The following is a 15966-nucleotide window of genomic DNA, read 5'->3' on the forward strand; positions in this document are numbered from 1 at the left end:
GTGATGTGTTTCACCCTTGATAGTATACTTGTTTCAATGCTGTTCTCTGAACATCCCACCCTCGCCTTCTCCCAGAGTCTAAAAGCCTGTTCTGTACATCTGTGTCTCTTTTTCTGTTTTGCATATAGGGTTATTGTTACCATCTTTTTAAATTCCATATATATGCGTTAGTATACTGTATTTGTCTTTATCTTTCTGGCTTACTTCACTCTGTATAATGGGCTCCAGTTTCATCCATCTCATTAGAACGGATTCAAATGAATTCTTTTTAATGGCCAATATTCCATAGTGTATATGTACCACAGCTTTCTTATCCATTCGTCTGCTGATGGACATCTAGGTTGTTTCCATGCCCTGGCTATTATAAACAACAGCACAGGTGTTTTAATGTTTGTGATCATGGTGGACACTCCATCCTTCTCCCCTGTAAATGCGTTAAATGCTACAGGATACATACCAGCAGAGCTCAAAATATGAGCTGATCCTTACCTTCAACGAGAAATGTGACAGAGAGAGAAATGAGCAATTTTGAAAACTTGTGGTAAACAATAGCTTGGGTGGGAAAGCGTACAGATCTGGGTAGGGCAGGAGTCCTACCTGTACATTTGGGATAATCAGTGGAACTTCCAAGCTGGTTGGCTGTGTAGTACCACTGCCCCAGGAGCTGAGCCATGAGCTTTATGGAAATACACTATAGCACCTCTTAATTTAAAAAAAAAATTCTAGAAGTAGTCCAAACTGTTCCTAGAAAATCCTAGATACTGCTTTGGTGACCTGAGTTTGAGAGTATGGACCAATGGCATTTTTCTAATTATATAAGCACAGATCAAAAACAGAAGTTCTCTTGGTTTTTTCTGTGTTAACAGGCGGGCTTCCTCCTTTCATTCCTGCTCCCTTTGCCATCCGTGCTATCGCACAGGAGTTCTTTCAAGATCTCTCTGGACCATGACCCTGCCTTTTCTATGAAGTACAAGTGAGGGCAGACTGGAAACTCTTGCACAAATCTCACTATGGAAAATTTTCTTTTCTTATATGAAACAATGGTTATTTTTTAGTACTGTAGTTTTTAAATTTCAAATAGTGGGGGAAAACATCACCAAGAGACAATAGCACAGGCTATTTTAACATATTTTATTAAGGGCTATAAAAATATCCAGAAAGATAAATAAATGTGATGCAATGGTATATGTCCTAATATGAAGAACTTGTTTTCACTGCATTGTTTTCCTTCACAATGGCCTTCAAATCACAGGAGGCAGTGATTCCGTGCTATTTCCTCTTCTTTTATTACACGCTGCAGAATTTCTGAATCAGTATCCCACCCTCGATCTTCTCATTTATAAATCAAATTCATTTTCAATCCATTGTTTAAAGGGAGCGTATTTTTTTCTGTTCCACAAAGAGGACTTTTTTTTTCACTGTAGAAGGAGAGAAAAGGATTGTAGCAGAACACTAAAAAGTATCATCAGCATTTTTTAATAAAAATACACATCAGACATGAGCCCTCTCCTTTCTCTTCTTTTACTTTCCTTTGTCATGAGGATGAAGCTGACTTGCAAACTCAGTTCACTGATCCCAGAGACCAGACAGGACTGGAAAAAAATGGTAAGAAAAACAGGGAAGGCCCATCAGCCAACCTGTGGCATCCCTGATACCCCACAAAGTCACATTTAACCAATGTGAAATATTCAAATTTAAAAAAGACAATTACAGGCAAAAAAATGTCTTCACTCAGCTAATGCCCACTCTTATATGAGGTAAAGCAAGGACAGATTGTAGGAAAAAGCTGGACTCCAGGAAAAGAATGGCAAAACTGAGCAGACCACAGAAGAAAAGGAAGCCTGGCTGAAAGAGTAAATACACATTAAACCTTGTACTTTCCAGAAATGGTTTCATATACCCAAGTACAGATTTACTATTATAACCCAAATCTTATTATTATGAATATCATAACAGAGTACAGTTCTCTGAAACACACCAAACAAAAGTGCTCACTGCCTGGATGAAAGATTAGAGACTAGATGCTAGGCAGTAAGGTTTTGGTAGTTCCTGTAATGCCCTATATAGCTTTCCACTAACATCACACACCTCTCTCTCTTTCTCTCTCTCTCTCTCACACACACACAACCACCCCACCTGAATTCTTCTTTGCACCAAGGAAGATCCAGGAACTCCAAAGACTATGTATGACATGACAGCAACTCACTTGTCCCTACCACACAAGAAATTTTAGCTTTGTTTTTTGTTATTCTTTGATAATTAATATGGATACCCTGTGTGTGAGATCCCCAAACAGTCTATTATCAACACTTAGCTAGGGAGCTTATTTAAATACATTCCTACTTTTACCTCCATCTCTACCCTAATTCTATTTCTGTAGAACTAGAGTGGGACTGCAAGTCTGTATATTTTAAAACTCTTAGGATGATTCTGATGGCAGCTAAAATAACCATTAACCAGTCAACAGAAACTTATCTGTAAATTTAATAATGTATTTTATTACTTTGTACATAGGAATATTTTTAATATATTTCAAAAGATCTAGTATTAAACATAAGTAGGACTAGTGCTCCTTCAAATTCCAAGGAAGACTACAAAGCATTGTAAGACAGTAGTAAAGAACCCAAACAACTTTCCATCAATGTTATTCACTGCCAGAAGTATTTCCATGTTTTTCCACATGGAACTAAAAAATGGATTAAAAAAATAACTTGTCTCATGGATAACTGGTCAGGAGATTATTCAAGTGACCCTGGATAGGAATAACTGATAAAGACTATTCATGAAAATTTGATATACTTGCTGCATTCATTCCCTTAATTCAAAAGTTCATAGAACTGTGCTAGGCAATGTGGAATTTATGAAAGTGTAAGAAGAGTCCCTGATTTAGTACCAATATACCATGAGGTACCTGTAGGAACATCCAGTAAGCCCCACAGGAACCTAAAGACTAAAAGGGACTGGAATGGTGAGGCAAGCATCTCACAAAGAGGGTCAAGTTTAGGCTCTCAAGCATTTGGATGAACTAACAGGGAAGAGCATCTAGTTTAGACAAATGGTGGCAGGAGGTAAGAACAACAGTACTGATCGCAGGGGAAGGTCCTGATTAAAAAAGGAAAAAAACAGACTAAATTGGCTCCATGTAATAGGAAAAATAGGGGGCCTGGAGTCAGAAAGACTGGGTTCAAGCCTTGCCTCCACCATTTATCTACTGTAAGTTCTTGGGCAAATTTCTCAAAATACTCTTCCTTCAGTTTTCTTCCCCATGAGAGGGATAACTCCATCTCCCTCACAGGGCTGCCAGAGAGCAAACACTCCCTATGTGTTAGCTGAGTTCAAATGACACGCTGCTATCCACAGTCATAAACATAAATTAATTTTCTGTCAAAATATTTGCTGCTTAATTCATAGAAGAATGAATCTGTCAAGTTCTTGCCCTACATCTAACCTAAATCTATTCTGCTTCAATTAAAGCCTATACTGTCTTGTTTAGTCATCCAAGGAATTAAAACTGACAAGTTTTCATTTTCTTTATAATAAACCTTCATATATTTAACAAAGTTTAATACACTTATGCCTCAACCTTTAATCCTTCCTCCTGGGAAATTTGCATCTAGTTTCATAAGAGGAAAAGAAGTGTGAAAGGACACAGGCTGGTTCTAGCCATAAAGTATACCATGAAGTACTCACACAGTTGGGAATTTTTCCATGTTTCCTTGCCTGATTTTCTTTGTAAAATAGACAAGCAAAACATTACCCTTAAACCAAACCCTTAAACCATTTTCTCACTGCAGTAAAACATGCTAGGATAACTGCCAAGCTTTTTGGTACCCTGGGCAATGGGGCAGGCCACAAGGCAAACATCATGCAAGCCCACAGGGCATTCAGTAGGTGGGCAGAAAGCCAAGCAGTCAGCTATCCCGGAACATTCTTTTCTTCAGAAGAGACAAAGTTGTGTTGTCAAGGAACCAACGATCCCTTCTCAGAAAAGCTTTAATCGTCTGTCTGAAATCTATATATGAATATTTTCTTCCACTTTCAACTCATGGTTAGAACTGTTTATGGTTTTATCCTTTCCCAATCTCAAAATGTAAAATCAATCTGACAGAAAGTTTCTAATACCTCCATACTAAGACTGAAAATTCCAGTACATTTTCACTTAAAATCTCACAGAAGGTTATTCAATCAACATTTATTAACGTTGTACAAGTTCCTTAAAAAGCTCTAAAAGAGCTAAAATGCTAGAAAACCACTTTATTATAAAGTTCATCACTCTGGGTTTTCACCAGCTGATACAAAGAAATCAGAGAGAGAAAACCACCACATCAATCTAATATCATATTGCTATTGGTCTGAAAGTTTGTGAACCCCCAAAATTATGTTGAAATCCTAACCCGAAAAGATGATGGTATTAGGAGGTGGGGCCTTGAGGAGGTGCTTTGGTCACGAGGGTGGAGCCTTTGTGAATAGGATGAATCCTCATAAAAGATACCCCACAGAGGTTGCCTGCCCCTCCGCCATGTCAGAACACAGCAAGAACCCCCCCTATAAACCAGGAAGAGGGCCCTCACCGGAAAGTCACCATGCTGGCACCTTGATCTTGCATTTTCCAGGTCCCAAAACTGAGAAATAAAACTGTGTTGTTTATAAGTCATCTAGTCTGTGGTACTTCGTTATATCAACCCAGACTAAGACATATACCTTATCATTCTAATAATTTTTCATCATTTGAGATATATCATCCTGAAATTCAGACTCCTAATCATCAGGGACAAACCTGGAACTCCCTTTTTATTAAAGAATGACCAGAAAGTTTCACATCATAAAAACAGCAGGGAATTTTACTTCTGTTAAAGAATGGAACGCATACCAATTTTTTTTTTTTTTTTTTTTGCCACATGGCATGCAGGATCTCAGTTCCCAACTAGGAATTAAACCCATGCTAGCCACTCCAGTATTCTTGGGTTTCCATTGTGGCTCAGCTGGTAAAGAATCCACCTGCAATGCGGGAGACCTGGGTTCAACCGCTAGTTGAGAAGATCCCCTGAAGAAGGGAAAGAAAGGCTACCTACTCTAGTATTCTGGCCTGGAGAATTCCATGGACTGTATAGTACATGGGGTTGCAGAGTCAGACACAACTTAGCGACTCTCACTTTCACTTTCACTCCTGCAGTGGAAGCACAGTCTTAACCTCTGGACTACCAGGGAAATCCCTCTCAGAGCCCTCTTTAAATGCCTCCTTACACTGGTACAGCCCTGATTTTTTTGAAGGTGATATTATTTTTTATTTTGATGAATTCAGCATAATGAACAGTTTGTAAGATCTTTACAAATTCTGAAAGCAGTTATTAAGGTGGCTGTCAGCCAGATTCGTACTAGTGCCCAATCAGAGCTCACACACTAATAAGTGAGTTTTAGCCTCCTCTCTCCATAAGAGGATCATATACAGAGTGACCTCACGGCCTAGGTTTTGGAGTCAGACGGTCCTAAATTCAAATCTTTATTCTGTCACATATTTTAGTTACGTGTCCTTAACTAAAATCCTTGGCATCAAGCTCATCATCTATAAAATGGGGTTCAGATTACCTGGAGAGTATGGGTGCTTGTGTTGCAATGCATTCATGTATCTGAAGACTTAGGCAAGTAAACAAAGAAGAAAGAATTTTCCATTTTGTCTGGTTATTCACAAGTACTCGTTTCCTTTCTCTCAAGGGTCACTGCCTTCTGTTGCCTATATTGTCCTTCTGTTGTTGTTGTTTCAGGAGGGAAGGTAAATTTGGTCCCATTGCTCCATCTTGGCCAGAAGTGAGTCTATCAGGCCTTGTTCTTAAGTAACGAAATAACTGATTATGACACCGCATGCATGCTAAGACACTTCAGTCATGTCTGACTCTTTGCGACCCCATGGACTGAAGCCTGCCAGGCTCCTCTGTCCATGGGATTCTCCAGGCAAGAGTACTGGAGTGGGTTGCCATTTCCTCCCTGAGGGGTGGCGATGTTAACTGCCTATATTTCATTATGTAATGGATTAATTTGAAGAAATAAGATTCTGGCACCAATTCCAACTCTAATCAACAACCAAGTGTCTTATAATTCAACTCAACCTTGACATACTTCTCTTTCTGTTTCCCAAACAGTATTGCCTATTATATTTACATATCTGGTTTTTCACCTTCAAATCTTCGGTTATCTCTTACTGGAGAGACATTCTCTGAACTATCCTACCTAAAGAATAAAGATGGGATCTACCTCCTTGCAACTCTATCCTGTATCTCAGCATCCTGCTTGTTTCCTCGCATGGCACTGAGCATTAATTGTCGTCTTCCTTCCTCTCCCTTCCAAAACCAGACTTTGATCGCCAAGACTGAAGGCAGTGAGTCTATCTTATGTCCATGACTATCTCAGCACCTGGGATAGTAACTAGCACCAAAGTAAACTTTCAATATACACTAGGAATGAATGCTATAGTGACAAAGGGGCCACAAAACTGCCTTTGTTCAATGTCATCTGAAAAGGGCAACAGGCCTTGAATTTATTATGGAGCAATTTTTCTGGAATCTTACCTACTGGATCATAATGCAGTAGAGTCAGTTTCTCCCATAGTCGGCTTCTCTTAGTGTTGAAGGAAAAACCTGTTCCAGCTTGGCTCACCATTTTCACCAGAATTGTTCTAAGATTTAAAAGCAAGTTGTTACAAGCTAAGGAAATAGACTAAAATCAGTCGTAGGGGGGATGGCGCATTCTGAGAACACTATACAGTAGTATTACTTGTGGGAACATCAATTAAACCTTAAGTTCAGTTCTAAGACAGTCTATGTCTTAGAATGGTTCTGATTCCCAGGATTTGTTCCATTACAAAGAGTGCCTTGGAAATGACCTAACCAAAGCAAGAAGACTAATCAAACTGCATTGTGGGAATAGACTCAGACCCCCACATTTCAGGAGAAATCAGGACAAGGAAAATACACAAGTACTGGTAACCCTAGTAGGCCAGTCAGGAAGATAGTTGTCCCCAAAGAGCTTTATCTTTCACGTATGAGCAGTAAGAATGAAATCAAGAAGCAACATAATAAAGGGATTGGAACTTTCACACTGACAATGTGTAAAACCTTGTTCCCTTTCATAGTTTAAGTTACAATCATCCAAAGCACAAAGTTCATGTTTTGTTCCACTGGACCATTTAATACCTCATACTATTTGTTACTTTTTCAGGTGTCTTATCTTCCTGTGTAGATCATGCTATTTGATTTCTCATCTAATTCCAAAAAGAATTTGAAGCACCTAAGATATATTACACATCTTTGCATCCCTTTCAATGTTCAGCATAGTGCTTCATGCATTAGAGTGATACAATATTAAGTACTTGCTCTATTGAAAGCACTATATGCAAGGCCCTCTAAGTCTACATCTGCACCCTGGAGAAGTAACACTAACAATATGGAAGGTGAGTTGTGTACACAAGGTCTGTAAGGCAAGACATATGTGATAAATGGCACCAGAAGGACACAAAGAACATGAGAGGTAGGGCGCACCTCTAAAGAAACTGAAGACACAGCAGATTTCCCCAGAATGTGAAGAAGAAAAATAAATAACTGGATTATGTGAAAAGATATATATAAAGCAATAAAAGATATTGAGGGAAGAATACTAACATACATGTTTTTCATTAACTTTAATCCAGAAAACCTAGCTTTAAGGATTTATTATGTGTCTTGGGTTGTAAACAAATGCTGCCTATTTTAGAATTTTTCTATTTTTAACATAGAAAATCTTACTTCAGTTATTGTCTACAAAATTTATTTTTTAAATAAATTGGTATTAATTTATTAATAATTAATTAATAATTATTAATTAAATTTGGTATTAATAGTCTCTCTGGTACAGCATGGAATCTTTAGCCTTTGCCATTTTTGAAATGCTTGTACCATGAATGCAAAAGATTAAAAAACTCAAAACTGGCTCTGTGGATAGTCACATCACAGCTTTTTTTTGCTATATTCCTGTAGTGAGCTCCAGACAAATGGCCCCTGATCCTCAATTTGAGGAAACAGAACTGCAGTCATAGTCCAAAAAGCATGGGGACCCTGATGATTTCTTTAGGAACAAGACAACAAAAGCAACTTTTAAGTAAATTAACTGAGACCTCACTTAAGTAGATCAGTTGGGAGGGAGGGAAAATATTTTCGAAAACAGTTCATAGGGCCAAAACAATTCACTGAGTGTAATCCTCAAATCAGACTTTAGAAAACTGAAGCCAAATGCTTAATTTAACATAAGAATTCATTGAGAGTAGCTGAACTAATGAATCTAACATAAACAAGCTTTAAAAAAAAAAAGAAAAACTGCTACTTACTTTGACTTGCTCTTGGCAACTTTTTCACAGGCAGGAAAAGTCGGATAGAAAAGAAAAAAACCAATTATCTTGTTTATGCAAAATTCAAATAAAGCTCAAATTTTAAGATTATAATAAAAATATTTAAGCCATGAAATATGTCATAAGTTGTCACTCAAGTAACTACTCCCAAGCTACTGGGGATCCTGTTAGGATTTTATAGAAGCCTCTCAAAAATCCAATCGGACCACCACAATTCTGAATGGAATGCTCTACACAATCTCTTTCAGTTGAACTGACTACCTTTTAAATCTTCCCAAAGTAAGATCTGCTCCTCTTCTAAGGTGCATATATTTGCACTATAACAAGCCTTTTCTCTGGTAAATTAACCTATGCAAACTTCAACAACCATCACATCAGGTGGAGAAAGGAAATTAAATCCATCCGGGAAGTCAGCCTGGTGCACCGCAGAACAGTCTTGGGAGCCAGTGGGCTTCTTTACCAGCCCGCTGTACGACCTAGGATCAATCACTGTTATCTCACCTGGAGAACTCGAAATGAGTGAATTAAAAATTCTGAAGTTTTCTCAGTTAGAACGTCCAGCGATTCTGCTGACACACCGCCACTGAGAGCGAGGGAGAGCCCCACTTCTGCCGGCCAGACTCTACCGTCCGAATGAGCCGCAACGAACCCGAAATCTGCGCCGAAGACCCTCCAAGACCCATTCACCCCGCAGGGAGCGCGCCGCGGGGCATGCCGGGTGCTGTAGTCCTGAAGGCCTGGGAAGTCGCAGCGGCAGCTTCCCCACCGGAGCGCGCACTCCACCCTGCAATGCCCCAGGGCCCGCCTGTCACCACCTCCCGTCCGCGCTGCAGGCCCTGCCGCCGCCTCCAGCCCCACTTACACGTAACCGCCGACAGGAACATGGCGACAGTACCCCCTGAAGACTCGGTAACAGGCCCAAAGGTCCGGCAACAAACAACTGCTTCCGGGGCACAGGCCTGTTCCGGAAAAGGATGTCCGGAAGTTCTCCGCAGCCACGCCCCCTACATAACCCTCAGGGCTGAGCCCGCCTCCTATTTGTGGTCTCTACCAGTGCAGGTATCTCTTATGTGGTGCTGGGGTGTGGAGTCCTTTTCATTTTTGGAGAAGACCTTTGTTATCGCTCGGGGTTCGCGCCCCAGACCCTAACTCCTACTTCTGGGTCAGAGTTAGATGTTTTCCATACATGTTTCACTAAATAATCGCAGTCGACTACATTAAAGTTAGAGGAACTCTGCATGTTCCTCACCCACTCCAGGCTATCAGGCTTCTGCATTATTTCCTTAAATTGTTGCCTTCGTTTTCCTCCTCCAGCCCAACTATATCTCCATCTGGTTAACATCTACTCTCAGTCCCTCCAGAATTAAGAACTCCACCTGAATATCCCTATTCCTTGATTATGTGTTGGATTTCTAGGAGGGCTGGGCCCTGAGCATCTTAACTGCTGTATCTAAGCACCTACCTGGCAATAGGGGGCAAATAACTGAGATTGAGAGCAGTCACATAGTTTGCTTAATGTCACAAAACTAGTGAATGGCAAAGTCAGAATCTGAACCCAGAGTTTGTCTGACTGCAAAGACTCATGCCTTTCCCACTAGACATTGGGACCTAACCACTTTACCATCTTCCAATCTTCATCTCTCTGCAAGAAACCTGCAAGTACCTGCAACACCAGGTACTTCAGCCAAAACCTCATTTCCCAACTAATAATCAGGATTTTAGGATTTGTTTTTCCTAATCTGTGGTTTTATCTACATATTAAATATTACAAACAAGCGAAAGACTTATCTCATGGATTATCCTCACTGAAGGTAATAAAATTATTAAAAAGAGAAAATGTTATCCAATACAGCTCAATTTTTAAAATTAGGACTGTCCTTGCCCTGGGTACCTCTGATGGTTTTTTTCCCATAACTAGATTCCAACAAATGAGCACCCTCTAGGTGGCCAAATCCTTCCTTACCTTGTGTCGTTCAGCTGCTGACAAACAAGAGCTTCAGGTGTTCAAGAGGATAATTTTTTTTATTTAGGAAATTCCTTTTGCAGATTTATAAGAAAAAACACAAGACTGGAAGCCAAGGAACGTGAATTCTAGTGTTTATTCTGTCCCTTGGAAAGTCATTTCAACTCTCCAGACCTCAGTTTCAGGCTCAATGTGGGTACTGAATCAGTGATTCTCATTCTTGAGAGTGTATCAGTCATCTTGGGTCTTTTAAAAGGCCTGGATGCCAGAGGTAAGGCCCAGAGTCTATACAGTATTTCTTCCCCTTCCCCAATTTTCTATGAGGAAGCATTTTGAATATATCAAAAAGTAGAAAAGATAGTATAATGAACAAACTGTATACCCAATTCAGTAAATGTTAAGATTCTGCTATGTATATTGAATTTTTAATATGCTATATAACATATATAGGTGTTATATATGTCATAGATTGTGTCTATATATGTTATATATATGTACATATATGTGTTTTATATATATATATATATATATTATTTGGTTAGTTTTTGTCTAGCTGTGTAAAAGCAAATTGGAGACATCACAACCTTTCCCTCCTTTTCATTGTAAAAGTAGATTTTGTTTCTCTTTGCAGTTTTCTGTATGGTGATACTTCAGCATATGAAAATAGCTTGCTCCCCATCAACCTTTCCTCAATGGTTTTAGCATTCATTGATGATCTTTTTTTTTACTCAAGAATTATGTTTTGGGGTACACAGTGGTAATTTTTCTAACATTTCATTCCTTATTCATTTGTTAGTTGTCTTCTGTAAAGAAAAGCTTTCTATAATCAATTAAGGCAGAATTATAATTCTTCCTAAAAAGGCAAGATAAATGCTAGTTGTTCTTTCTTTAATTACTAATATTCAAGTAAGATATTAGCGTGAGAATCACTTCCAATGGTGACAAAGATGTTTTCCCCTTTGTGTACTTTTCTTTAAACTTTTAGTATAACTATAATGGATTTTTATTCCTTGTTTTATAATCAAACATGGTCATTATTATTTTTGATGTTCAAAGTTTCCCAAACGAGGTCATTAGGAGTTCCTTCAAGCTGGTCCAGTGTTTTTCAATGCATTTCCTTCCTTGCTTTCTGTCACCAGCTATCTCAGGTTAACCTTGTACTTTTCCTGGCCCAAACATGGAATCAGCCATTTCTTCAAGGTACTCTGGTTCTTTTGGAAGGAAGTGATATACAGGAGTCACCATTTGATGCACAGCACTGGACTAGATTTTAGGGGATTTCAAGTTTTATTTTAAGCCATAGAATTTTCATTTAAATGAAATCTATCTCAGAGCTCACAGTGTAAAATGAAGCATCATCTCTTGAGGGATGTCCTCAGAATCTTGGACTCCACAAGTCATGAAAACTCTGGATTATGGAAATGGCCACATTCTCTTCCAGTGTGATTGCTCTGGATTCCAGTTTGAGGTTTCAAATCCCACCCACAGGCCCTGCAGTCTTTTGTCATACTTCCATTGTCTTCCTTCCCAAACTGTCTGACCATGCAGAAGCCTGGTCCAGGGAGGAGAGAGCTTTATGGGCACATTGGCAGCAGCAGGAACAGCATGGAGCAGAAGACCACTCAAAACTTACACCTCCTCAGAGATAGGAAAGAGCACTTCAGAATCAATTCAGGACCACAGTTATAGAGTATCTGCCAAAGACTGAATGTTTGTGTATCCCCTCGCCTGCACCAAATTCATATGTTGAAACCTAATCCCCAACATGATGGTTGCAAGTGGGGCTTTTGGGAGGTGATGAGGTCATGAGGGCAGATCCAGTTCTTGGATCTCTTCTCTGTCCACACTCATTCCCTTGATGGTCACATCTAGCTTATGTTTTTGAAAATCTACAAGCTGGGACCTAGCGGTCCAGTGGTTAAGAATCTACCTTGCCATTCAGGGGACATGGGTATGATCCCTGGTCAGGGAACTAAGATCCCACATGCCGTGGAGTAACTAAGCCTGTGTACTGCAACTACTGAGCTCACACACCACAGCTAGAGAGTCTGTGGACCATAATGAAAGATTCCACATGATTCAACAAAGATCCTGCATACTGCAACTAAGACCCAACACATTTTTTTTTAATTTAAAAAAAAATTTTTTTAAAAATCTACAAGCGGAAGACTTTCAGATTTATGTCTCCTGTCCCAATCTTTTCTCCAAATTTCAGATTGGTGCATTTAATTGCCTCCTTGACATCACACATCCAAAATCAAATTCCCAAAATTGCACTGCACCCCAACAGGCTTTCTCTATGTCAGTATGTGGCAATTTCACTTTTCCAGTTGCTAAAATGGAAACCCTGGCGGCCAACTTGATACCTCTTTCTATTACACCCTATATCCAACCCATCAACAAGTCCTGTCACTCAAATGTCACCTAATCTGTGAGGCCTCTGTGCCCACTCTATATAAAAAAGCAATGGGCAAGCACATGCACACACAGGCACACACTCCCTATTCACTCTACCCCACTTTTATATTTTCTGATAGTTCTTATTATCATTTAATATTACTTGTGTACTGGTTAATTTCCTTATTGTCTATCTTTGTTCACCAGAATGTAAATATCTTAAGGTCAGGAATTTTGTCTTCTTTACTCACTTCTGTATCCTGGTGCCTGGAACAATGCTTGCTGCCTCTATTAAATATCTGTGGAATGAATGAATAAATGAATGAATGAATGACTCTGGAATGAGATACACCATACAAATGTTAATTAATACTTACATTTAAATGGTAAACAATGATAAGAATTTGTATACTGTTGATTGTTTCAGGCTTCAGGCAAACTTATAAGCTTACTTTTAAAAACAGCATGTACAGTTTGTTAAAATTCTTGTATGGAGTAGAGAGAAGCAGTGGCTTTCTAGTCTTATTACTTCACCCTACATCCACCTGTTATTTACACCTAACACTTTGTTGGCAGTTGGTAAGTGTTAATTAAAATGTTTATTAATATAGATGTAATTTATGATGTGGGGTGTATGTGTATATTTGTCTGAATTTACATAATAAGCCCTCTGTGCCTTATTAAAGTGCAGAACAATTAGAGCATCCTGGCAGCCCAGATGGAAAGGGTATAATCCTTAGGGGAGGGGCACTCATCCTCTTTTGGCACCTGGGAGAAGGTAGAGCTGTTTAACTTAAATTCTCAGTCCGAAAAATAGATGGAGGGAAACAATAACATCTATTGAATATCTGCTCTTGCAGGGCCTTAGCCAGTGTCTGCATTGTGGTGGTCAACCCCACACTGCTTAGCACTGGGATTCGGCCGTGAGGACCTAGGATCACAGCTGTTCCCCTCTCTGCTGTGCTGAGAGGTCCCTAACTGCCTATTTGTTCAGCCCACTGTCCTACCTACATCCTGCCTGACTTCCAGTTGGGAAGTACAGCCACTGTTCTTGTCTACAGGGTCAGTAATCCTGGCTCCCTGGCTGTCGCAGGGGCCTGGGCACATGGGCATCTGAGGGAGGGAGACTGCAGGACAAGGTGTGAATAGTTTCTACCTTCACCAACTCAATCCTTCCCAGCATCGGGGTCTTTTCCAGTGAGTCAGCTCTTCACATCAGGTGGCCAAAGTATTGGAGCTTCAGCTTCAGCATCAGTCCTTCCAATGAATATTCTGGGTTGATTTCCTTTAGGATTGACTGGTTTGATCTCCTTGTAGTCCAAGGGGCTCTCAAGAGGCTTCTCCAACACCAGTTTTAAAGCATCAGTTCTTCTGCACTCAACCTTCTTTATGGTCCAGCTCTCACATCTGTAGGGACTCCCCTAGTGACTCAGACGGTAAAGAATCCATCTGCAATGTGGGAGACTGGGGTTCGATCCCTAGGTTGGGAAGATTCCCTGGAGAAGGGAATGGTTACCCACTCCAGTATTCTTGCCTGGAAAATCCCAAGGACAGAGGAGCCTGGCAGGCTACAGTCCCTGGGGTAGCAGAGAGTGAGTGACTTTCACTTCACCAACTCAGGCACCTCCTGGCAGATTGGACAGTTTCAAAATTGGGTCCTCCACCTCAACAACTTAGTATTACAGCAAAAACTTCTTGAGGGAGAAAGACTAAAGGCTGGCAAGACCTAGGGGCACCAACCAGGTTCAATCTGTGTGCAGAGAGTATCCTCAAGTTGGCATTCAGTGCCTTCTATAGTCTGCCCTCACCCTCCTAATTCAGCCCCATCTCTCTTCCATGGAGCCTGCCCTTCCTGGAAGAGTAACAGTTACTCTTTGAAGGAAGTCTCTCCTGACCCTCCATTTCCCATCCTACCTTCCACAGGTTCCCCTAAGAGCACTTGTTATGTTTCCTGCCCTCCTTGGATCACTGGTCTGCCTCCCTGCTGGCATCTAAGTCCCTTGAGAGCCAGAGCTTCCGAGTCTCTGTATATCTTCCCAATCCCACACTTGTGCCACCCTCCACTCCTTGCCAGCAGGAGCTCTTAACACAAAGTGGTGCCCCACTAACTCTGACAAGTATGAACTGAGCATCTTCTGTACTAGGGAACCCTGCCTTCAGCCATTCTCTGTCTCTTCAATCCTACCTCCCCTCCCAGGTCCACTTGAGACAGGGAGAGTGGGAGGAACCAGGAGAAGAATAGAAGCAAAGGCACAGGCTTGTCCAAAAAATAAATAAATAAAATAAGCAGTGCACATCCTTCTGGGGCTAGAGTGTGTGAAGAAATGAGCACGGTGACTAGAAAGGATCCCTGGGGCTAGGTAACCAGGAAGGAAGTAGCCAAGATGATGTAGTGGGGGCACGGCCTTGGTTCTGTGGGCAGCAGGGGAGTTAAGTGATGTGATCAGATCTCTGTAGTGGTAGCATCTGAAATCACACCTTTTTCCTGTTAACTGGGAGAGAGGCAGGGACCAACCCATCTCACCAAACACAACATTGCCGAGCCCCCTTCACTTCGTGAAGCAACAATAGGCACTTTCTCTGCCCTACATGTTAATACTTGCTTATTTAGTTAACACATGTATTTGGTGTTTCTGTAATAACTGGTAAGCTCTTCCTGCTTGTTATCTTAGACCAGTCAACTCACCTTTTTTGAAAAGGGGAGAAAGGGAAGTAGAAGAGTGTCATTGGAGCCTTTAAGAATCTGCTAAAAGCTGTGGCTTAGTTTTTCCACCAAGTGAACATATACTTGTCCAGAAACAATTTTACCTGGACTTTCCAGTAGTTCTCAACCTTGGTTCCACACTAGAAAGGCCTGGGGAGATTTATGAGCAACTGATGCCTGCCTCCCACCCCCAGAGTTTTTAATTTAATTGATCTCAGTGCAGTCTGGATTTTTAAACTCCCTAGGAGATTTTAAAGGAGATCAGTCCTGGGTGTTCATTGGAAGGACTGATGCTGAAGCTGAAACTCCAATATTTTGGCTACCTCATGCGAAGAGTTGACTCATTGGAAAAGAGCCTGATGCTGGGAGGGATTGGGGGCAGGAGGAGAAGGGGGTGACAGAGGATGAGATGGCTGGATGGCATCACCGACTCGATGGGCATAAGTTTGAGTGAACTCCGGGAGTTGGTGATGGACAGGGAGGCCTAGCGTGCTGCGATTCATGGGGTCGCAAAGAGTTGGACATGAC

The 15966-nt window shown here is 40.7% G+C and overlaps 2 protein-coding genes across 3 annotated transcripts in view; one reads left to right on the top strand and one right to left on the bottom strand.

Moving 5' to 3' along the window:
• Positions 1-15966, top strand: part of RBKS (ribokinase) — a 131083-nt gene that overhangs the window by 96633 nt on the left and 18484 nt on the right. The gene's annotated exons all lie outside the window — the stretch shown is intronic.
• Positions 1115-9334, bottom strand: MRPL33 (mitochondrial ribosomal protein L33). Of its 2 annotated transcripts, none has more exons than XM_020886279.2 (4): positions 9237-9327; positions 8354-8372; positions 6564-6670; positions 1115-1418 (listed from the first exon to the last, which is right to left on the bottom strand). In XM_020886279.2, exons 1-4 carry the CDS (start codon positions 9256-9258, stop codon positions 1369-1371), a joined length of 198 nt encoding a protein of 65 aa, XP_020741938.1. In that variant the 5' UTR covers positions 9259-9327; the 3' UTR covers positions 1115-1368. The 2 variants fall into 2 exon arrangements, with proteins under 2 accessions (XP_020741938.1, XP_070306096.1); XM_070449995.1 differs by lacking the exon at positions 1115-1418 and adding an exon at positions 1461-1592 and having other exon boundaries at positions 6568-6670; positions 9237-9334.

The sequence above is a fragment of the Odocoileus virginianus genome, chromosome 2, assembly GCF_023699985.2.
Source record: "Odocoileus virginianus isolate 20LAN1187 ecotype Illinois chromosome 2, Ovbor_1.2, whole genome shotgun sequence".
In the NCBI taxonomy this organism is placed as follows: Eukaryota; Metazoa; Chordata; class Mammalia; order Artiodactyla; family Cervidae; genus Odocoileus; species Odocoileus virginianus.